This window comes from Heptranchias perlo, chromosome 9 (genome assembly GCF_035084215.1).
Source record: "Heptranchias perlo isolate sHepPer1 chromosome 9, sHepPer1.hap1, whole genome shotgun sequence".
Lineage (NCBI taxonomy): Eukaryota > Metazoa > Chordata > Chondrichthyes > Hexanchiformes > Hexanchidae > Heptranchias > Heptranchias perlo.
The window spans coordinates 37,686,025-37,711,183 of record NC_090333.1 but is presented as its reverse complement, the minus strand read 5'-3'; the positions used below and the strand labels follow the sequence as shown (position 1 = coordinate 37,711,183).

Genomic DNA, 25,159 nt, shown 5'->3' with positions numbered 1-25,159 from the left:
TAAGAAGAATGTGCTACAACAAAATGGCTTGGCTGCCAATATAAATCAGAAAATGTGCAATGTTGCATTTTTTCCTCTGAGAATCTGAGTGATATGTGCAATTCCCATGAGTAAAGCAAGTTATGCTGCTCATGTATTATAATTATGAAAACATGGCTTTGAGTACTGTTGGGCAAGAGGTGGAACAAAGGGGGTATGGAATATTTTGGAAAGTCAAATTTGTAAAAGGAGAAGGAAAGGCTGGGGAGTACTCTGTGATTGTGATTGCGGTGCATCATCTGTCCGTGCCAATTTGCAACAATTGACATAGTTGATCACACCATCTTTCTCCGCTGCCTTTCTAGCAATGGCTTCTCTTCCTTTCCTCATGGTGTTTCTTCTGGAGTCCCTCAATAATTTTTCCTCTGCCTTCTATTCTTGAGGCATACAGTACAAAAGCAAGGAAGTTATACTAAACCTTTATAAATCACTAGTTAGGCCTCAGCTGGAGTACTGTGTCCAATTCGGGGCCTCACACTTTAGGAAGGATGTCAAAGCCATGGAGAAGATGCAGAGAAGATTTACCAGAGTGATACCAGGGATGAGGGATTTCAGTTATGTGGAGACACTAGAGAAGCTGGAGTTGTTCTCTTTAGAACAGAGAAGATTAAGGGAAGATTTAATAGAGGTTTTCAAAATTATGAGGGGTTTTGATGGAGTAAATAAGGAGAAACTGTTCCACTAGCAGGAGGGTCGGTAACCAGAGGACACAGATTTAAGGTAATTGGCAAAAGAACCAGAGGTGAGATGAGGAGAAATTTTTTTACACAGTGGTTTGTTATGATCTGGAATGCACTGCTTGTAAGGGTGGTGGAAGCAGATTCAGTGGTAACTTTCAAAAGGGAATTGGATATATACTTGAAAATAAAAATTTACAGGGCCCAGGGGGAAAGAGCTGGGGAGTGCGGCTAATTGGATAGCTCTTTCAAACAGCCAGCATAGGCATGATGGGCCGAATGGTCTCCTGCGCCCTATGATTCTAAACGCCCTACTTTTTAATTTTTTAAAATGCTACAAAATCTCCTAATTTTTTTTTTAAGAAGTATGATTTTTTTTTTGGTTTATGGAGACCTACCATATGGCCATTCTTCTGAGCTACTCCAGTGACAGGTCACAGGATGGTTCTCATGCTTTTTGGAGTGACTCCATTAATGTAAAACACTTGGTTTAGGATTTTATCATGCAAAAAAAGAGAATATATAGAATGACTGACTGTCTGGTAGACCAGGTATTCATGGATCCTCTTCCAAAAGGCATTGTGGAGCTTTTGGGAGAAGAGAAAGGAGAGTGTACAGTGAATATGGTGCCTTAACTCCAACCGTAGAAAATCACCCTTCTTGTACTGGTATGTTTTCTGTATGCTCCGCTAACCTTCGTTTTGGCCCTTGAGTGAGAGTGCCAATTTAGTGCTGCTATATTTGGGGTTATGTGCATATGGAGACTGCTGTAATTCTGTTACCCACTATGTACAGTGAGAACTGTACAAACGGACACCTGCAAAAAAGGTCACTTATTCACAGTCCCAAATAATTTACATTGTAGTAGATACAAGCTGCACCTCGAAACTACAGACACTTACAAATTACGAACTATCGACAGCCTTCAATGCGCCAAGTCCATTTACAACTTAAAACACGGGACATGCAGGTAAGTGTGAGGTGATAGCAGGTGAAAGAAACGTCTTTTGTGGAATGGCGATCTCTTTAACCAGCATCCATATTGGCTGAGAAACCACTCTGTCTCTGGGACTGAATGCTTGCACGGCTCTATCCCAGGGATCCTGGAATGAACGGGAGTTTTCTGGAATTGGAGGTTCTTCCCCCGATTGCTGCCTCCAGCAGCTCGGGATATTCAATTTAAATTTCCCCCCACAGTGCCCCCCCCCCCCCACCCTGCTCTGTGATGTCACCGGCTGCTGTTGGACTAGCCTCCAGCTCGGTGATGTCGTAGAGAGCCCCGACCTTGTGGAGCGCAGTCTGGAGGAGGCTGAAGAGTCGGCAATTGAGGCGTCTTGGCAATTGGGGTCTCGGCATGTGGGGGTGGGAGATCTTCGGTTTTCCCTCTTCCCCATCCTTGTTTTCCCCTCTTCACCTGCTCACGGGTGGCATCCTGGTTCTTGGAATTTGTCGCACAACAGCTGCTGCTGCAAAACCATGAGCAAAAATAGTCAACTACAGGGGACCCAACCTTTATAAGGTAAATGCATTAACATTTGTAGAAGTCATGTGGTCGACTGTTGTGTGGTCAACTGTTGCGTGACCAGACATCATATGGCCAGATGTCATGTGGTCAGAATGTCACGTGATCAAACCTCCAGGAATGCCTCCAACCAGAGTTGGCAACCCTATGAGGGAGGGGCCCCAGACAGGGGTCTGCAGGACATTAATCCCCCCCAATTTGGCTGGGATCTCCCAGGCACTCCGGCCCTAGAGCAGTGACCTCACCCTGTGTAGGCTGCCAATGTAGCAGATCCCAGGATCAGGACATCCCTCCCTCAATGGAAAAGGATCTCGGGATGGTAATGAACTGGGAAACCCAACGAACAGCAAATAAACTGAAATCACATCCTGCTGGCAGAGCTCCAGAATTAGGCATGATCCCAGGTGAGGGCAAAAAAAAGAAGGAACGCTGCAGGACATACAGCCAATCCTGGGATATTTGGCTCATCTGGTTTACTGTACGTGCAATGAACATTTCGAAAATAAGAACACCTGATGCAAGTCCCTTAGATGTCCCTAATTTACAGGTTTCACTTTAGTAGGTTGAAATTGACCAAACTCATTTCATGTTGGGACCCTTTTGTCACATCATTCTGGCTGGATTTGAACCTGGATCCTAAAAGTGAAAGGACACTGCTAACCCACTGTCACCATGGCCCTTTTTATTTTGTTTTAATTTTTCCATCATCCCTATATGGGATTAAGGATGCTGCAACTTTCGTATACATTTGCTCATGCATTACGATGCTTAATTTGATATCTTCTGTCCTTCACTTCAATTTGTAGGTCACTGATTGAAATGGCTGGATAAAATATGTGGTGTCTAAACTAACTCTTGTTAGGATAAATGTGACGTACAGTGCCGTATCTGGGTCACTTTTGTTTTGGACAAATGGCTACAATGGTTTGCAAAATGCTGAAGATAATTGACATGCAGGACTCTGTCATATTGGATAATATTTACATTAGAAATGTATTCATTTCTAGCCTTGAGATTCTTCAACAGGCAAAATATACATATAATGGAGGTATATCAAAAAAGCTCATTATTTTATTATAGCATTTTTGACTAAGCTGAAACAATTTCTGCTTGATTTTTCTCCAACATTGTTACTACAAACCTGATTTTTTTAACTATAAATATAGCAAACAGATTCTTGAAATAATAAAGAAGTGAATCATTTACATAGAATCTCAGATTTACCTTATAACTACAAAATCTTGAAGGCCTAATTCCTTAGTTTACTCAGCTCTAGTGAAAAAGCTGTGACTTCTCACATGTCTGTTCATAACTGTAACTTCTCATTTCTGGTAACATCCTGGTAAAGCTACACTACTTTCTCCATTGTTTTTATTTACTTCATATAATAGGGTCCCAAAAACTGCACTCAATACTTCAACTGTGGCCTAACTTAAGTCGAGTACAAGTTTAACATTACTGTCTTGCTTTTGTACTATGTCTCTAGATACAAAACCAAGGATTCTGTTTGATTTTTTTATTACATTTTCTATTTGTGCTGCCAACTTGAGTGGCCTGTATATCTGCACATCAATGCCCCTCTATTCCTCTACTCCATTTAAAATTTTAGGATTTAAGGTATATTTTCTTTTCCTGTTCTTCCAAAATGTATTACTTGACATTTTTCTACATTGAACTACATCTGCCACTTATCTGCTAGCCTGTCAATACTTTCCTCCTGTCTCTCGCAATTTGCCAACACAACTCCTAAATCCAGATTATTTATATATGTAAAGTAAATAAGAGCGGTCCTAATACAGACTCCTGTGAAACACCACACACCACATCTTTCTAGCCTTGAGGAACTTTCTTTTACCACTCTCTTTTCTGCTCTCAGACTATCCCTTTACCTGTATGATCACATTCTCCTTAATTCCATCTGCTGTTATCTTTTGCCATATTTGGTACCTTACCAAATGCTTTTTGAAAATACATATAAATCACATCCACAAAAGCATTTCCTTTTATCCTCTGTTATTTCTTCAAAGAATTCTAGAAGTTCTTCTCCTGGTGTCCTAGTCAACGTTTATCCCTCAAAAAAACATTGTTAAAACAGATTATCTGGTCATTATCACATTACTGTTTGTGGGACCTTGCTGTGCACACTTCAAAAGTACTTCATTGGCTGTAAAGCGCTTTGGGACATCTTGAGGTCGTGAAAGGTGCTATATAAATGCAAGTCTTTCATTAGCTCTGGAAATGCACTATGAATATCACGAGTGCTACTCACAGTATATGCAGTATTGCTAATCTACAAAGGAAGCAACTTCGGCTAATTTGGCTCAGCAGCTGAAGATACTGATATTGTCTAGGTGATTACTACATAATAAACAAAAAGTAATACGTAGACAAAACTGCTGGAAAAATAGATGATGCTGGAATGGAGATACCGGGTTGGATTTCAATCCGATTTACACTGCATCACCGTAAAATCTATTCTGGTGAGCAGTCTAGTTCAGATGGCCTGTAGTCTGCACAGCATTGACAGTTGCTGTTTTTACTAGTTGATTTGATTAGCTACAAAGTTTTTTTTTGGTATTATATGTACTGTGCAAATGGATGTATTAGATTTTTTAAAAAATCTACCTCTGCTCATAGGAAACTAAGACTTCTGAACATGAGAATGATAGTACTATGGCAAAAAATATAGAAAGTGGGTAAAAATGTCATGGTATTTTTACAAAATGTTAACAAGTGCAATAATACTATCTCTGGATAAGAGGGGATCAATACTGGAAAAATACTGTGGCCTCCAATATGTTTTGCCTCTGGACTCAGAACTTTTGGGCAGAATATGTTAGTGGATTCAGATTGTACATGGTTGGTATGTTTTGTGTACTGTGTTCTCACTATTCTCACTTTTTAGTATGTTAGCATTTTAATCTTTGTAATTAAAAAGGGCCAATTCATAATTTCTGAGGCTTGAGTAGGATTTTACTTTTACAGTAATGCTGAAAGTTAAGGCAAATTGGAACAAAGCAGGTGGCACAGTAGCTACAATGCTAAGAGACTTTGAACTAGGGTGCTATTTCTTCCATCACATTCGACTGAACTAAATTGGAACGACCATCTTGGTAGGAATGTCAGAAATACTCATGACTCTATTATGGAAACTGAGAAGAATGTCTGTTGTGATTCAGTTGCAATAAATGTTGTCAAGAGGCGAGACAGGCTAGTCACTTCAATAATAGTGTTGCACTCCCAATGAGGAACTCGTGTTCCAATCCAACAATAACAACAACATGCATTTATATAGACACTTTAATGTGGACAAATGTCCCAAAGCGCTTCAGAGGCACATCAAAATAACGGACACTGAGCCAGAGAAGGAGATCTTAGGAGGGGTGAACAAAACCTTGGTCAAAGAGATGGGTTTTAAGGAGAGTCTTAAGAGGAGAGGGAGGTGGAGAGGTGGTGGGGTTTAGGAAAGGAATTCCAAAGTGTGGGTCCTAAACATAACTGCCAATGGGGTGGTGAAGGAAAGGGAAATACCCAAGAGGCCTGAGTCTGAGGAATGAAGCAATTTGGAAAGGATAAGTTGTAAGGCTGGAGGAGGTTACAAAGATAGGGAGGGGCAAGATTATGAAGGGACTTAAACATGAGGATGAGAATTTTTAAATTTGAGGCATTGGGGGACAGAGAGCCAATGTAGATCAGTGAGATAAAGGTGATGAGTGAGCAGGATGTAGGATAGACTTAGCGTGGGATAGAATATGGGCAGCAGAATTTTGGACGTGCTGAAGTTCTGGCCAGAAGAGCATTGGGACAGTTAAAGGAACTATATAAATGCAAGTTTTAATTGTGGTTTCTTACAGCATCACCATCTTTTATTGCCAGAATCTTTGGCAGATTTATTCCCAATTTTTCTGTTTTCTCCCACTCACTAAATGTTAGCTGCCAATGCATCAAAGGGAACAAATAGGCATTTCCCCTTTTTATTTATCACTTAATATAAAGACACTGTTAGCATTGGGTATATGTTAGATACATTCTCTAACGTGTGGTAGTAGCACATAGGGGGACAGGAACGAGAGACAAGTTTTGGATGGACAGCTTTGTCAAACTACCACTCTCGTTAAATGCTAGGATTTGATGGGCAGATGATATGATGTGGAAAGATTGATTGTATCCTAATTTGACTAAGAAAATTGTTTTGCTAATATACTGTGATGTCTGCTGCCATTAAATTCTCGTGCTCTAATTAATTTACTTAAATGGTATGAACCATTTTACCAAATGATGTTAGTAACGTCATCTGAATTTTATTTTTAAAAATCTGATATTTGTGGTGTTCAGATGTGCAGATCCAACGACGCTTAAATGTTGGTTGTGAAATATTGATCTAATTTCAGAGAAAAGCACTTTCCAAACAGATTGTTAAAATGTGATTCTTAGAAAATCAATTTTTGTTTTTCTAGTTTATTAAATAAATCTATGGATAAATGCATTATTTATCAGCTATCTGTTGAAACCAACTTAGCCAAAAAGCACACCTTTTTTTAAGAGAAGCTTAAGATTATTACCTTTCAACAGGAAAGAGTACAATATATAAATGTCTGCACTAAATAAGTGCAAGTTGCTGACGCTGCAACTGTTTACATAAATAAGAGCTAGCTGAAGTGAAATCTAATCATCCTGGATTAGCTTTGAAGGCATAGTGTGCCCTGTAGGGCTCTGCTGTTATTTGAGCTAAATAGGGCTTTTAGTAATTGTCTTGTACTTGGTGTAGTGTTCTATGTACATTCTATACAGAGAATTTACTACTAAGAATTATAGGGTGGAGTGGGCTAACTCAACAAGCGTTCGTCAGTACAGTTGCACATTGAAGCACACAAATCTGAAGTACATGAATGTAGCATGGAATCATCAGAAAATTGACTTGCTAAGAATCACATTTTAACAATCTGCTGGAAGTGCTTTTCTCCGAGATTAGATCAATATTTCACAACTAACATTTAAGCGTCGTTGGATCTGCATATCTGAACACAAATATCAGATTTTTAATATGGTTGGAAGGTGAGTAGAGGAGATGATTAACAGGAAGCACAGAAGAACTTAGATGGGTAGCCAATTGTTTGGTAGTGTCAAAAACTTTGCAGATGAGTAAGGCAATGTCAGATAAGTCACCCAAGTGTTCAGGAGCATAATTCCAGAGGTACGTACATAAACAACAAGATGATCATAGGAACGGCTAAAAACTGTACTGGTAATTGTGGATTAGGCCATAACTTTCAACCTCATGGACAATTTGAGTTAACGTAAGTTCCTGCAACTTTAAACAGTATTGGTGTCAGAGAAGTAGGATGCTAGTTAAAAGGGTAACAGGAATCGTATTCTTTAAGGAAATGGAAAACTCAAGAAAATTTCCAAGAGGAAGCAAAGTAAACCGGAAATAAGAAGGATTGAAGAGACTGCTTAGGACAGGAGTAAGTTTGGAGCATTATACTTGAAGCTGATGGGAGCGAAACCATTAGGACCAGCGGTCTAGTGGTACAGAGAGCAGAGGATCCAATCAATCTGGCAGGAATACATACAGGTGCAGCAGGTAATCCGGAAGGCAAATGGAATATTGGCCTTTATTTCTAGGGGGATGGAGTATAAAAGCAGGGAAGTCATGCAACAACTGTACAGGGTGCTGGTGAGACCACACCTGGAGTACTGCATACAGTTCTGGTGCCCTTATTTAAGGAAGGACATACTTGCATTGGAGGCAGTTCAGAGAAGGTTCACTAGGTTGATTCTGGGTATGGAAGGGTTGTCTTATGAGGAAAGATTGAACAGGTTGGGTCTATACTCATTGGAGTTTAGAAGAATGAGAGGAGATCTTATTGAAAGATACAAGATTCTGAGGGGACTCGATGGGGTAGATGCTGAGAGGATGTTACCCCTCCATGGGGGAATCTAAAACTAGGGGGCATAGTCTCAGAATAAGGGGTCGCCCGTTCAAGACTGAAATGAGGAGGAATTTCTCCTCCCAGAGGGTCGTGAATCTTTGGAATTCTCTACCCCTAAAAGCTGTGGAGGCTGAGTCATTGAATACATTCAAGGCTGAGTTCGACAAATTTTTGATCAGCAAGGGAGTCAAAGGATTTGGGGAAAGGGCGGGAAAGTGGAGTTGAGGTAAAAATCAAGTCAGCCATGATCTCATTAAATAGCGGAGCAGGCTCAAGGGGCTGAATGGCCTACTCTTGCTCCTATCTCTTATGGTCTTATGAAATAAAACTTCTTGTCAGCTGTAATAGAGAAGCAATAGAAGGAGGTTCTTTACCAAGAAAGTGAGCCAAAAAGACCATCATGATTAAAGAGAGTTGGAAAGTTATGAAAGAAACACTAAGCAAAGGACCAGAAGGAGGGACAGGATGATAGGAACTGATGCTTTTCAATAAAATTGTGTTTAGCAACTCTTAATTGTTGATTCCCAAAATTATGAACAGAAATAAAGTTGGCTTCGGATGCTTCAGGTGCCAAATGCAATAGGCAACGTTTTTAGGAGATGCAACAGAAATGATGCAATACCAGATCTGGCAGATGGAGAACAGTGAGACAGGAAACCTTCCATGCCAGCTGGAATAACATCAGTTGCTTCACTGACCCATATAGAGGGTCAGAAGAATGAAAGCAGCAGTTTGACCAGGAAAGGCAGCAAAGATTTCTCAATGAGTGTTCCAGTTGTCTAACTTATAGTGCTAAACATAATTGGTCTGGTTTACAGATGTTACTTATTGCAGGATATTCTTTGAGGTAGCAATGAAACAGTGGACTGAAGAGTGCAGCATTGAGGATACAGTTTAAAACTTGAGGCTGGTGGTGAGATGATGTGAGAATTATGTTAATAAACTCAACAACAGTTTACTGTTTAAAATTAATGCAATGCTGACAGCATGGTAATTCCTCTGTGATGATTTTCTATTCACGTAGAAAATCAGTCCCATCTTTATACCCCTTTATTGAATTTTCAGTGCTCCTAGACCAGCGGGATATGATTTCCATCGGTTAAACTTCCTGAAAAATTTCAGAATGCACCAATTTGTCATTTGGAACATAGATTCCCTGGCACCTGTTCCCACCGTCTTTCACCAGTGGAAGATATTGTACAGAAAGGCCAGAAATAATAAGACCACAATTCTTGGTCCAAATATTGCTTATTTGCGTAAGTTATTTTATGAGAATGAACAATAAGTTGGTGGAGCACAAAATATATTTGCCTCATTAAGCAATAGCAATGTTTCTCATATAATATGCGATTTTATTTTTTTCTATGATATACCATCTGGGTCTCTTTTTCTGTTTAAAATAGTGTGCGTTAAAAGGAAAAAAAAAACATGCTAAGTTATGCTGTGTTTCAACTAATCTTTACATGCCCACAATCCTTTTGACAGTTGAGCTAATTAGGCAGTGTGGAGTCTCCATGGTTCCTACAGTAATGCTGATCTTGAGGTTTTGTTTAGGGCCTGCAGTGTGTGCCAGATAAAAGTAGTGGATGCTGCTAGAGCTGTATTGCTAATTGCATGGGTGTTTTGAATTTAAGCTGTAACTAGTACAAAGAAGCTTGGACAGTGGATTTAAACATAAATTTTTCTAATTCTTGCATGTAACAAAACTATGCTTATCTATGGAAAGCAGAACATGTAGTACAAGATATGACACAATGCTGTTTATCGCACAGCAAGATTGAAATCTGCTGAATAACTAAGACAGTTTTAGAAACATGAGGATATTGTGCTCTGAGGCTGAAAAAAATCTTATTCATGCAGTTTAATGCTATTGCAGAAGATAGCAAGATTATTCAGGTACGAGCTTAAAGCTGTGTGACAACTCTTCAGGCTTCCAGCCATCCGTTTTCACCGTGATGAGACACAGCCACAGAAAGCATTACGTTTTTATTATTGTCAGTGCATTAAAAAAAAAGTGTGTAAACGTTTATCATCTGCAAACAATAAAATTACCATCTCCTATTCAGAAGTTATTCACCTTTCTCCCCCATCCCCCCCCCCCAAACTTAAATGGCTTCCTTGGTGCTAGTCTGCATTCTTTCTGAAAATAGTGTTAAAAACTTCTGTCTTGCACATTTTAACTTTTCAATCATGGCCTTCAAAAAGGAACTGGATAAGTACTTGAAAGGAAAAAAACTTGCAGGGCTACGGGGATAGGGTAGGGGAGTGGGACTAGCTGGATTGCTCTTGCGTAGAGCCAGCATGGACTTGATGGGCTGAATGACCTCCTTCCGTGATGTAACCTATGATTCTGTAATAACTGTATTTGTTAAATTATTAGTGTTTTATATAAATATAATAATTCTGTATTGATTTGTAGCAGATGGGTATTTCTGAGAGATTTCTAGAAAATTTGCGAAGTACAATGCACACACACAATTATAATGTAAAATATCTATATTATCATAGAATGGTTACTGCACAGAAGGAGGCCATTTGGCCCATCAAACCCATGCCAGCTCTTTGTAAGAGCAATCCAGTTAGTAACATTCCCCCACTCCTTCCCCATAGCCCTGCAAATTTTTTCCCTTCAAGTATTTATCCAATTCCTTTTTGAAAGCCACGATTGAATCTGCTTCCACCATCCTTTCAGGTAGCGCATTCCAGGTCATAACTACTCATTGTGTAAAGTAGTTTTTCCTCATGTCGTCTTTGGTTCTTTTGCCAATCACCTTAAATCTATGTCATCTGGTTCTTGACCCGCCAATGGGAACAGTTTCTCTTTCTTTACTTTATCTAACCCTTCATGATTTTGAACACTTCTATCAAATCCCCTCTTAACCTTTTCTGCTCTAAGGAGAACAACCCCAGCTTCTCCAGTCTGTCCACGTAACTGAAGTCCCTCATCCCTGGAACTATTCTAGTAAATATTTTCTGCATGCTCTCTAAGGCCTTCACATCCTTCCTAAAGTGCGGTGCTCAGAATTGGACACAATACTCCAGTTGTGGCCGAACCAGTGCTTTATGAAGGTTCAACATAACTTCCTTGCTTTTGTAGTCTATGCCTCTATTTATAAAGCCCAGGATCCTGTATGCTTTATTAACTGCTTTCTCAACCTTCAAAGATTTGTGCACATGTACCCCCAGGTCTCTCTGTTGCTGCACCCCCTTCAGAATTGTACCATTTAGTTTATATTGAAACATAGAAAATAGGAGCAAGAGTAGGCCATTCGGCCTTTCGGGCTGCTCCACCATTCAAAATGATCATGGCTGATCGTCTAACTCAGTACCCTGTGCCTGCTTTTTCCCCATATCCCTTGATCCCTTTAGCATTAAGAAATATATCTATCTCCTTCTTGAATACATCCAATGACTTGGCCTCCACCGCCTTCTGTGGTTCACCGCCCTCTGAAGAAATTTCTCCTCATCTGTTCTAAATGGCATACCCCATATCCTGAGACTGTGACCCCTGGTTCTGGACTCCCCAGCCATCGGGAACATCCTCCCTGCATCTAGTCTGTCTAGTCCTGTTAGAATTTTATATGTTTCGATGAGATCACCTCTCGTTCTTCTAAACTCTAGCAAATATAGGCCGAATCGACCCAATCTCTCCTCATAGGTCAGTCCTGCCATCCCAGGAATCAGTCTGGTAAACCTTCGTTGCACTCCCTCCATGGCAAGGACATCCTTCCTCCGATAGGGATTAGTACTCTGGGATGTAGATTATCAGGCCCTGGCGATTTGTCAGCCTTTAGCCCCATTAATTTCCCTAGCACTTTTTTTACTAATACTGGTTTCCTTCAGTTCCTCCCTCTCACTAGACCCTTGGTTCCCTAACATTTCTGGCAGGTTATTTGTGTCCTCCTTTGTGAAGACAGAACCAAAGTATTTGTTTAATTTTTCTGCCATTTGTTCCCCATTTCTGACTGTAAGGGACTTGCATTTGTCTTCACTAATCTTTTTCTCTTGACCTATTTTTATAGAAGCTTTCACAGTCAGTTTTTATGTTCCCTGCTAGTTTACTCTCATGCTCTATTTTTCCCTTCTTAATCAATCTCTCTGTCCTCCTTTGCTGAATTCTGAACTGCTCCCAATCCTCAGGCTTGCTGCTTTTTCTGGCAATTTTATATGTCTCCTCTTTAGATCTAATACTATCCCTAATTTCTTTCGTAAGCCACGGTTGAGACACCTTTCCTGTTTTATTTTTGTGCCAGACAGGAATGAATAATTGTTGTAATTCCTGCACACATTCTTTAAATATTAGCCATTGCCTATCCACCGTCATCCCTTTCAGTAAAGTTCCCCAATCTATCATAGCCAACTCGCACCTCATACTTTCGTAATTTCCTTTATTTAGATTCAGGACCCTAGATGGCCTATCCTCATTCTTCCTGCCAAAATGTATCACTACGCACTTCTTTGTGTTAAATTTCATCTGCCACGTGTGCGCCCGTTCCACCAGCCTGTCTATGTCCTCTTGCAGTCTATTATTATCCTCCTCACTGTTTACTACACTTGCAAGTTTTGTGTCATCTGCAAATTTTAAAATTGTGCCCTGTACACCCAAGTCCAAGTCATTAATATAGTAGATTTCCCATTGCATTAAACAGACAGAGATTATGCTGGCGCAGTGGGGCCTCTTAAATTTTAGGAGTATTTGGATGGACTGATGTTTGGGAAAATGTTAGGGCAGCTAGGGTGTGAGAGTACGAAGATGGGTGAGGAGCAGTATTGGAAGCAGGTTTTGTCCTGAGAAGACTTGAGGAACACTGAGGTTGGCAGAATTTTATGGGGGTTGGGTTTAAAGGGACCTTGACATAAAAGGTCTGGGGCATTGGGGTGTAACATAGTGGTAGGATGTAAGAGTTGGAATGAAGTTTTAAAATAAAGTTTAACATATCTTCTGAAGTCAAATAACTGGAAATATTGGTATGGAAAAATGGTTCATTGTAAAGTGGAAATACATAGATGAAGGCAGAGTTTGTGAAAAGAAGAGCTTTGTGATGATGAGAGCAGAATTCCTAATTCACTGTAGCAGAAAGGCAATGAGAGCTGAAGGCACAATGCCAGTTGGAAGGATTTGGTGATTGGGGTAAGGAGGAAAGAATGGAAGTACCAGATTGGGAAATAGACAGTCAAGGACACAGGTACTGAGCATGTGTAGATGCTGCAAATGTACAGAAGGAGGAGGAGGAAGGTCCAGTTGTAGGAACAAAGGAGTACATAAAGCTGAGGCTCCAATCAGCAACTCCCAATGCCTTATCACCATTGTGAATCCTGCTTGTATCACAACTAAATGATTTTTTGCTCCAGTCTCTGCATCTTTCTTTTTGACAATATCCTGTTTATTTTAAATTGGTTAATGTCTTCATTAAAATAGCAGATGGAGTAGATGTCTCACAGATGCATTATGTATCTGTATGCTAGTATCAAAAACAATAATTTCAGATTGTTATAAACTGCTTTTAGTTGGTGAGCTAAGGCGATGAAAAAGATTTTTGAGATATATTGTAAATGATTTTATTGGCTTCCCTTTCTGCTTGTTTTTTTGGTGACTGTTTGCTGTTCCTTGATCATTAGTTTTCATATCTGCTCATAATTTGTTCATTCATAGGTTAAGTTGTGATTTTTTTTAGATAATGAATGATCTTTGAGCCAATTGGGTGCAAGGTAGTGAAGTTTATTTTTTGTTCTGTGCATTTTTCCTTCGCCTTATATTGTTCATTTTGCATGTGTGATAAAATGTGACACTATCAATTGTGATGTGTACTCGATGCAAGACTTATTTATATAGATATTTTTCCCTTTTCTTCAGGCTCCCTATCTCATGCCCAACCTAAAGGGTGGGTCTCAAGATTGCTTACAGGCCTTTTCCAATGTCATTGTATATCCAGCTGATAGGAAGTGTGCAAGAGTAGCTTGGTGTCATTTTTTCCCCCACAATATCACAAAGATGGTGCCACTTTTAATTACCTACCTTTCTTACCTAAGAGAGGATATACTTACCATAGAGGGAGTGTAACAAAGGTTCACCAGACTGATTCCTGGGATGGTGGGATTGTCGTATGAGGATAGATTGAGTAGACTAGGCCTGTATTCTCAAGAGTTTAGATGAATGAGAGGTGATCTCATTGAAACATACAAAATTCTTACAGGGCTCGACAGGGTAGATGCAGGGAGGATGTTTCCCCTGGCTGGGAGTCCAGAACCAGGGGTCACAGTCTCAGAATAAGGGGTGGGCCATTTAGGACTGAGATGAGGAGAAATTTCTTCACTCAGAGGGTGGTGAATCTTTGGAATTCTCTACCCCAGAGGGCTGTGGAGGCTCAGTCATTGAGTACATTCAAAACAGAGATCGATAGATTTCTAGATATTAAAGACATCAAGGGATGTGGGGATAGTGCGGGAAAGTGGAGTTGAGGTAGAAGATCAGCCATGATCTTGTTGAATGGCTCGAGGGGCCGGATGGCCTACTCCTGCTCCTATTTCTTATGTATTGATTGCAAATAGTCTTTTTTTTGTTTAATGTGTTTCTGTAACATGTAGCTGCTGTAGATAATATTTTCTAAATTGTTTTTGTTTCTTTCCAGTCCAAGGATAAAATGATGCGAGGCTCCCGAAGAGGCTGTGTTAGACTGAGGGTGAGTGTGAGATTTTGCATGACTGCTGGATCCTTGGGTTGGCAATCTGATTCCATCAGAGGAGATTTCAGAACATTAGGTCCTTGGATTGTCCTCGTATATCTTTAGTAGTTTCTCTCTAATTCTCTAATTTCTGTCCCATCATCTCCCATGCCCTCTCTGATTGATTGATTTTATCTCGTCCATGAAACCCCATTTCCACTAGTCTGCTGGCTAACCAACTTACCTTCCTGGCTCCAATGATAGCTGACATTGTAAATGGTTTCCTCTCTGCAGCCTTTGATACAGCGAACCACACCAATGTCTTTCTTCAATTGTCCAGTTTTGGGGGGGACTGCCCTCGTTTGGTTTTACCGTTACACTGTGAGTGACGCCAGAGTGACCCTACTAATAGCTTCTCTTCCCAGCCCTGCACCATTGCCTCTGGAGTCCCCAAGGATCCATCTCTGGTTCCGATCACTTCCTCATCTACATTTTGCCCCTTACATACATGGGGATCGGTTTCCACAAAGCTCTACCTCTTCACCACCTCTGTGTACTCCTCTACTGCATCTGTGCCATCAGACTGCAAATATTGGAAGATCAAAGCCATTGTCTTCTGCCTTCGTGCCTCCCATTCTATCCCCCTCCACTGTCTCCGGCTGAACCAGACTGTTCACAACATTGGCGTCCTACTTGAAACCAAGCTGAGCTTCATCTCCATCGCAAATATTCCTTGCTTCCACCTCTAACATTGCCTGCCTCAACTCCTGCCTCAGCCCATCTATGACTTTGTCACCTCCAAACTCGACAATTCCAATGCTCTCCTAGCCGTCCTCCCATTCTCCACCCCAATAAACCAGCTCATCCAAAACTCTGCATATCCTATCCCGCACCAAGTCCTGTTTGCCCATCACTCCTGTCCTCCCTCACCTACATTGACTCCCATTCCCCCATACCTGAAATTTAAGATTCTCATCCTTGTGTTTAAACCCCTCCATGGCCTTGCCCCTCTCTACCTCTGCAACCTCCTCCATCGCTACAACCCTCTCTGACCTCTCCTTTCCTCTGACTCCAGTCTCTACTGCATCTCCCCTCCTTTAGCTCCATCTTTGGTGGCTGTGTCTTCAGCTGCCTACGACACAATCTGGAATTCCCTCCCTAAACTCCTCTGTTTCTCCACTTCCATCTCCTCCTTAAAAACCTACATTTTGACAAAGCTTTTGGTCACCCCTCCTAAATTGCTTTAGCTTGGCATCCATTTTTTTCTTTACGCCTCCTTGTAGTACCATGGGATGTTTTCCTATGTTAAACGTGCTATATAAATGCAAGTTGCTGTAGTAACAAGAAACCTAGATGATGAGCCAAGCTGAAAAAAGCAGAATGTCACCAATTTTGAAAAAAGTAAGACACAACACAAAACAAGATAAAGCCAAGAGGTGTTAGGTGGTGTCAAACTTGGGTTTTAACACCCTAGGAGAAAGACTGAATTGGATAGTTTTTGTGCCTAGGAGTGTGAGACGTGCTAGAAATGTCTCCCCAGATTGGGGAGTTGTATTCATATCTTGAATGAGATTTGGACTTTTGAATTCCAACCCCTTTGAGATAGCCTTTTTGATTACTTTTTGTACCTGTGCACTAGCTTTTAGTGAATTGTGTACATGGACACCTAAATCTCTCTGCTCCTCCACAGCTCCTAGTCTCTAGCCATTAAGAAAATATTTCAATTTGTCTTTCTCTGATCCAAACTGGATATACTTTATCCAAGTCATTACAACATGGTGAGAAGCTGAGGCCCCCGGTACAGATCCCAAGGGAACACCACTTGTCACATCCTGCCAATTAGAGAATGAACCCATTATCCTAACTATGTCTCCTACCTCCTAATCTAATACCGACCCACGTCACAAGGTTGCCTCCAATTCCGTGCGCTGTCATTTTTGGTGGTAATCTCTTGCGCAGAACCTTATCAAATGCCTTCTGGAAGTCCATATAGACAACATCCATAGATGCTCATCTATCCACTATGCCAGTGACCTAATCAAAAAAATTCTACTAGATTAGTCATGACATACCCTTCACAAACCCATGCTGACTCTCTTTGATCAGCTGATACTCGTCCAAGTGCTCCCTCTTTTGCCATCCAGATTCCACTCCCCGCCCGCCCCCAAGAACAAGATCGACGTCCAACAGCAACCCGCAAGTGAAACACAAATCATCGCTAAACTCCCTCCCGTACTGAGACACACGCTGCCCTAACCTCTCTCCCATTCTTTCCTTAGCCCCTTCTCTCTCCGTTCTGTACTTCTCCCCTTCATATCTCCTTCCACTTTTCACCTTCCTCCCTGAGGAGACATAAATATCCAGCTGGCAACCCTTGACATTGAGGCACAAATAGGCAGCCCCCTATCATCCTGCACCCTCCTTCCCCTTCCCTCTCCACTCTCCTCCTCTCCTGCCTGCCTTCAATCTCTTCTCTCCCCTTCCCCTTCTCCCTCCTTCCCACCCCTTGTGCAATGCCATGGGAAATGGATTAGTTGTACGCCATCTTCAACATGAATAACAATCACTGAATTGCTAATTTCTCTTCATTACGTGCTCCATTTTTTGACTCACTCATATCAGCATTCATGCAATGCTAATAATTTACATCACTCATCAGCCCCCTTCAACCACAGTTTACACATCTCAATCCTCAGTTCCCAGCCCAGGCTTGACATTCCTGCACTTCACAATCAACAAGTCAAGAGGTAATGCTAAACATATAGAATTAATGGTTAGGCCACAGTTAGAATATTATATCCAGCTTTGTGAAAGGTGCCCATGCCAGTAACCAGTGGTGTTCCACAGGGGTCGGTGCTGGGTCCCCAACTCTTTACAATCTATATTAACGATTTGGAGGAGGGGACCGAGTGCAACATATCAAAATTTGCAGATGATACAAAGATGGGAGGGAAAGTAGAGAGTGAGGAGGACATAAAAAACCTGCAAGGGGATATAGACAGGCTGGGTGAGTGGGCGGAGATTTGGCAGATGCAATATAATATTGGAAAATGTGAGGTTATGCACTTTGGCAGGAAAAATCAGAGAGCAAGTTATTTTCTTAATGGCGAGAGACTGGAAAGTAGTGCAGTACAAAGGGATCTGGGGGTCCTAGTGCAAGAAAATCAAAAAGTTGGTATGCAGGTGCAGCAGGTGATCAAGAAAGCCAACGGAATGTTGGCTTTTATTGCTAGGGGGATAGAATATAAAAACAAGGAGGTATTGCTGCAGTTATATAAGGTATTGGTGAGACCGCACCTGGAATACTGCATACAGTTTTGGTCTCCATACTTAAGAAAAGACATACTTGCTCTCGAGGCAGTACAAAGAAGGTTCACTCGGTTAATCCCGGGGATGAGGGGGTGGACATATGAGGAGAGGTTGAGTAGATTGGGACTCTACTCATTGGAGTTCAGAAGAATGAGAGGCGATCTTATTGAAACATATAAGATTGTGAAGGGTCTTGATCGGGTGGATGCAGTAAGGATGTTCCCAAAGATGGGTGAAACTAGAACTAGGGGGCATAATCTTAGAATAAGGGGCTGCTCTTTCAAAACTGAGATGAGGAGAAACTTCTTCACTCAGAGGGTGGTAGGTCTGTGGAATTTGCTGCCCCAGGAAGCTGTGGAAGCTACATCATTAAATAAATTTAAAACAGAAATAGACACTTTCCTAGAAGTAAAGGGAATTAGGGGTTATGGGGAGCGGGCAGGAAATTGGACATGAAGCTGAGTTCGGATCGGTCAATGCCCTGTGGGTGGCGGAGAGGGCCCAGGGGCTATGTGGCCGGGTCCTGCTCCGACTTCTTGTGTTCTTTAGATTTGTGGTTGGGATCAGATCAGCCATGATCTTATTGAATGGCGGAGCAGGCTCGAGGGGCCGATTGGCCTACTCCTGCTCCAATTTCTTATGTTCTTATGCCAGGGAGAGGATGTAGAAGAGATTTATTAAGATCCTTCTAGAGATAAAGGTTCTTGCTATGTGGAAAGACTAGAGAAACTGGACTTCTTTTCACTAGAGCAAAGAGATTTACGAGATATCTGCTGGATGCTTTAAACATTTTTAGGAGTTTTTAATAAGGTAATTTTTGAAAAACTTTTGCCACTGGTTGGTGAGTCAGTAATAGGAGAACATACATTTAGGATCATCGCCAAAAGGATGAAGGGAGAGACCGCTGCAGTCTGTGTGGTGAAGGTTCTACCACAGTGCTGTTAGGAAGGGAGTTCCAGGATTTTGACCCAGTGACGATGAAGGAATGGCACTATATTTCCAAGTCAGGATGGTGTGTGACTTGGAGAGTAATGTGCAGGTGGTGGTGTTCCCATGTGCCTGCTGCCCTTGTCCTTCTAAATAGATGTTGCGGGTTTGGGAGGTGCTGTCGAAGAAGCCTTGGTGAGTTGCTGCAGTGCATCTTGTAGATGGTACACACTGCAACCACGGTGCGTCGGTGCTGGAGGGAGTGGATGGGGTGCCAATCAAGCGGGCTGCTTTGTCCTGGATGATATAGAGCTTCTTGAGTGTTGTTGGAGCTGCACTCATCCAGGCAAGTAGAGAGTATTCATCACATTCCTGACTTGTGCCTTGTAGATGGTGGAAAGGCTTTGGGAAGTCAGGAGGTGAGTCACTCGCCGCAGAATACCCAGCCTCTGACCTGTTCTTGTATTTATGTGGCTGATTCAGTTAAGTTTCTGGTCAATGGTGACTCCCAGGATGTTGATGATGGGGGATTCGGCGATGGTAATGCCGTTGAATGTCAAGGGGAGGTGGTTAGACTCTCTCTTGTTGGCGATGGTCATGGCCTGGCACTTGTCTGGCGCAAATGTTACTTGCCACTTATCAGCCCAAGCCTGGATGTTGTCCAGGTCTTGCTGCATGCGCGCACGGACTGCTTCATTGTCTGAGGGGTTACAAATGGAACTGAACACTGTGCAATTGTCAGCGAACATGCCCATTTCTGACCTTATGATGGAGGGAAGGTCATTGATGAAGCAGCTGAAGATGGTTGGGCCTAGGACACGACCCTGAGGAACTCCTGCAGCAATGTCCTAGGGCTGAGATGATTTGTCTCCAACAACCACTACCATCTTCCTTTGTGCAAGGTATGACTCCAGCCATTGGCGAGTTTTCCCCCTGATTCCCATTGACTTCAATTTTACTAGGGCTCCTTGGTGCCACACTCGGTCAAAGGCTGCCTTGATGTCAAGGGAAGTCCCTCTCACCTCACCTCTGGAATTCAGCTCTTTTGACCATGTTTGGACCAAGGCTGTAATGAGGTCTGGTGCCGAGTGGTCCTGGTGGAACCCAAACTGGGCATCGGTGAGCAGGTTATTGGTGAGTAAGTGCTGCCTGATAGCACTGTCGACGACACCTTCCATTACTTTGCAGATGATTGAGTGGACTGATGGAGCGGTAATTTTATTTTGACTGGAATGAATATTGATTGAGGTGTTGTTAAGATTTTCTTTAATGCTTTCTACTTTTCTAATGTTGATGTTCCAACCATTATTGTGTTTCAGTTTTCTTAAAAACGCTAATTTTGCATTTTCTCAGTCTGCACCTTGAAATGTTCATGATGGTGGATAGCATGGCAAAAATATTGGACTTTTAAGTTATATTATGAACACTAAAATCTCCTCTCATACTATCTTATGTACAAACATAGATCATTAAAAAGAATTGATCCAGATTAGCTGCTGACTGCGTTGGCTGTAAGAACAGCAGTAAGGAGCAATCCTGCACCCGTTTAGAAACCTGCACTCCTTTTTTGCTTTCCCTGAGCCTTTTTTTCTCAGTCAGTAACTGGTTAATTGAAATTCCCACATTTAACATTCTAGCCTTTTTTGGTGGTCTTCCTGATCTTTGAAAACATTTCCCTCTCAGTCTCTCCTCCAATACAGAGAGGGAAATGTTTTTGGTGGCTTCAAGCTCCACTCCAGCATTTAATCTGCTGAAATTTCATTGCAGTACTGAGTGACTTTTACATTGTTAGTGCCGTCTTTCAAATAAAATATTAAACCGAGCTCCTGTCTGCTTTTTCAGATGGACGTGAAAAATCTCATGTCATAATTTGAAGAGCACAGAGTTCTCCTGCTGTGCTTGCCAACATTCATACTTCAACCTACACCACCATAACATTTATCTTATTTGCTGTTTGTGGTACCTTGCTGCTTGCAAATTGGTTGCTACATTTATCTACAAAACAACAGTGACTCCACTACAAAGTAATTCATTGATTGTGAAGTGCTCTGGTACATCCCAAGGATGTAAAAGGCACTGTATAAATGCAAGTTCTTTCTTTTATTCATTCTGTTTGTTTATTTTCTCCCATTTTTTAATCTCCTTTTCTGTGTCTTCTTTTTTTCTTATTCCTTTCTTTTTTTCTCCCTTTTTGCTTTCTTTCTCTCTTCCTTCTTTCCTTCCTTCCATTCATCCAATTCAGGAGTTAACTTCTTTCTTTATTATCCTTCACTTCAAATACACTGTCTCCACTGCATCACCCTAGACACTTATATAATTTTTTCCTATTGATACGATGTTCTCTCTTGCCTGTATTACCAAACCCCCATCTGCTTTATTATGCTTTCTGTAGACTCTAACCCCAGGTTTTTTTTTAATCTCCCAGAATCCTGGTTTAAACAAATCATTGTTAATCCATGTTTCTTCAAAATATATGTCTCCAATTTCGCAAACTTTGCCTTACATGCCTATCTTTTCAATTTCTGATGAAGGGGCCCATCCTAAAATGTTAACCTGTTTTTTCTCTTTTTGGATACTGATGGACATGCTGTTTTTTAATTTTACTTAACATTCCTATGTACGGCACAAAGTAGCATTGCCTTTTAAAATCACATGTACACAATAGTGTTGCATTTTAAGTCTCTAAATATGTATAATAGTCTGTGGCAGAGAGCATATTATTTGCATACATTTTGCTCACACTATATGCAGTTACCTGGAAATAAGGACATCTATTTACAAAATGTAAAAGTACTGCTGACTGGGAAAACTGTAACTTTATTTTTAGTCAGCACTGAAGTTGGTAGTCCCTTGCCTCTTGAATGTTGGTTCACTGGAATAGGAGTGTGAGAACATTATTAATAGTCACAATTATCTGATTTTAGGGGGTGGCTATTGGAGATTTAAAATCTAAATGAGACTGACAAGTGCAGTTAGAATTTGCAACTTTTTAAAGTGAAGTATTTAAGATGAAATAAAAACAGAAAATGCTGGAAACACTCAGCAGGTCAGGCAGCATCTGTTTCGAGAGGAAGGTAGGGTTTACATTTCAGGTCGATGACTTTTCATCAGAATTGACCTGAAACAGCCTTCCTCTCTCCTAAGTGCTGCCTGAGCTGCTGAGTTTTTATTTCAGATTTCCAGCATCTGTGATATTTTGCTTTTTGTTTTATTGTATTTAAGATGACGTTGGTTGTTTCAAATTGATTAGGCAGTTAGGGTCCACACCCAAAACACCAACCCCTCTTACCTTCACAGGTGCTGCATGACCTTTATGAGCGTTTCCAGCATTTTCTTTTTTTGTTGAGTAATGTTGATTGCTGGTATATGCACTAGCTCAAGACTTCCACCGGGTGGCAGAACAGGAGAATAGTTTTTTTTACTGCTGTTGTCTAAAATATTGAATTAATTATGGGTCACTGGTTCAGTCCTACATTTATATTCAGTGAGTGTCCCTGCAATGGGTTGAACCAAACAGCATTCCTGTATATATCAGTCTTTCTTCCCCCGCACCCAACCCCCCCCCCCCCCCAAACTCAAAGAGTTGGTACAATTTTACATTTTAGTACTAAATTTAGTGGACATCAGCACTGACATTTTTCAGAACAGTGTATTGTTCTAGGTGAGTGATCCTTGTGTGGGAGACAAGCTCTTATTTTTAATCAGGACTGAAGCAATCAAGGGAAACATTGTACTTAAAAACTAGGACATTCCACCAAATTAATAAATAACAAATCTCTAAGAAAACTTGGTGAGTTGGAGACTCTGCATTTAGTTATGTTATATCTGACCTGGAATGCTTGTTATGGACTTTGGGTGCCTGAAATGGAAAATGTTCTGTCCTCCAACACTGACATCGTTTAACTTGAGGAAAAATATACACCAAAAAAAAATCATAAGCCTGGAAAACCAGCTCCATTGTGCTGCTTCTGTCGCTTTACACAATGATTTTTAAATGCCTTCGGCTGGTTTTCCTAGGCATAGGTGCCATAGTTTTCTCAAACGCATAGTGCCACTGTGTAACATTACAAACTTCGAAAGGAAACCAGAGCATTCAGTTTCTGTTGTCTTTTAACGTTGAACCGACTTACAAGTTTGAGTATGTCTGCCTGACTGGTGGTGGGTTCAGACTCATGCTGGTAATTTGCTAGGGTAGAGAGAAGTTATAAGAACATAAGAAATAGGAGCAGGAGTCGGCCATCCAGCCCCTTGAGCCTGCTCCACCATTCAACAAGATCATGGCTGAATTTCTACCTCAACGCCATTTTCCTGCACTATCCCCATATCCCTTGATGCGTTTAATATCTAGAAATCTATCGATCTCTGTTTTGAATGTACTTAATGAATAAGCCTTCACAGCCCTCTGGGTGGAGAATTCCAAAGATTCACCACCCTCTGACTGAAGAAATTTCTCCTCATCTCAGTCCTAAATGGCCCACCCCTTATTCTGAGACTGTGACCCCTGGTTCTAGACTCCCTGTTGAGCCCTGTAAGAATTTTGTATGTTTCAATGAGATCACCTCTCATTCTCCCAAACTGCAGAGAATACAGGCCTAGTCTACTCAATCTCTCCTCATACGACAATCCCTCCATCCCAGCAATCAGTCTGGTGAACTTTCATTGCACTCCCTCCATGGCAAGTATATCCTTTCTTAGGTAAGGAGACCAAAATTGTACACAATACTCCAGGTGTGGTCTCACCAAGGTCCTATATAACTGCAGTTAGACATCTTTACCCCTGTACTCAAATCCTCTTGTAATAAAGGCCAACATACCATTTGCCTTCTTAATTGCTTGCTGCACCTGCATGTTAGCTTTCAGTGACTCATGTACGAGGACACCCAGGTCCCTTTGAACATCAACATTTCCCAATCTCTCACCATTTAAAAAAAATACTCTGCATTTCTGTTTTTCAAAGTGGATAACTTCACATTTTTCCACATTAAATTCCATCTGCCATGTTCTTGCCCACTCACTTAGCCTGTCTATATCCCTTTGAAGCCTCCTGGAATCCTCCTCACAACTCACATTCCCACGTAGTTTTGTGTCATCCGGAAACTTGGAAATACTACATTTGGTCGCCTCATCTAAATCATTGATGTAGATTGTGACTAGCTGGGGCCCAAGCACCAATCCCTGCGTCACCCCACTAGTCACAGTCTGCCAACCTGAAAAAGACGCGTTTATTCCGACTCTGTTTTCTGTCTGTTAACCAATTCTCAATCCATGCCAGTATATTACCCACAATTCCATACGCTCTAACTTTGTTCACCAACTTCCTGTGTGGGACCTTATCGAAAGCCTTCTGAAAATCCAAATACACCACATCCACTGGTTCCCCCTTATATATTCTATTAGTTACATCCTCAAAGAACTCCAATAGATTTATCAAACGTGATTTCCCTTTCATAAATCCATGTTGACTCTGCCAAATCCTATTATTATTTTCTAAGTGTCCTGTTATCACATCCTTTATAATAGGTTCTAGCATTTTCCCTACTACTGATGTCAGGCTAACAGGTCTGTAGTTTCCTGAGGGGGAGGGTTGGGGGATTGGGGTCGGAGGGGGAGGATCAAGGTCGGAAGATCGGGGTCGGGGGTCCGCAATCGGGGTGGGGGGGGGCTGGGTGCAGGTCGGTCTGTTGGGCCTCGGGGAAACACTTCTGCTTCTCCGGGCCCACAAGCTGTACCTTTCTAGGCACTTACCTGGTGGTCTTGGGTCTACTTGCCTCCTTTCACAAAGCGTAAAACAGAAAGCTCCCCCCCCCCCCCCCCCCCCCCCCCCTGGGGTTGAAATCGGGAATTAGTTAAAAATGGAGGCCTGAAGCCTCCTTGAAGGGTTTTGAGGTCCGACCCACCTCCTTGGAGTGGGTTGGCCACCCGCCCCTCGTCCTGCCCAGGTGAAAACCGGAAATGGGCGGGTCTGAAATGGTGGCAATTTTCAATGCCCCCCAACCCACCCGCTTTTTACTTTTAAAATCAAACCCTTGGTTCTCTAGTATTTTTGGGAGGTTTTTTGTGTCCTCTTCTGTGAAGACAGACACAAAGTAT

General features: G+C 41.5%; 1 protein-coding gene across 3 annotated transcripts in view; it reads left to right on the top strand.

Annotated features, from left to right (window-relative positions):
- The window catches only part of osbpl9 (oxysterol binding protein-like 9), a 176,799-nt gene that overhangs the window by 8,318 nt on the left and 143,322 nt on the right, over nt 1-25,159 (top strand). For all 3 annotated transcript variants that reach the window (XM_067990225.1, XM_067990224.1, XM_067990223.1), the window contains exon 2: nt 14,801-14,851. In XM_067990225.1, the coding sequence (XP_067846326.1) occupies nt 14,801-14,851 (51 nt within the window). The remainder of the gene's footprint in view (nt 1-14,800; nt 14,852-25,159) is intronic.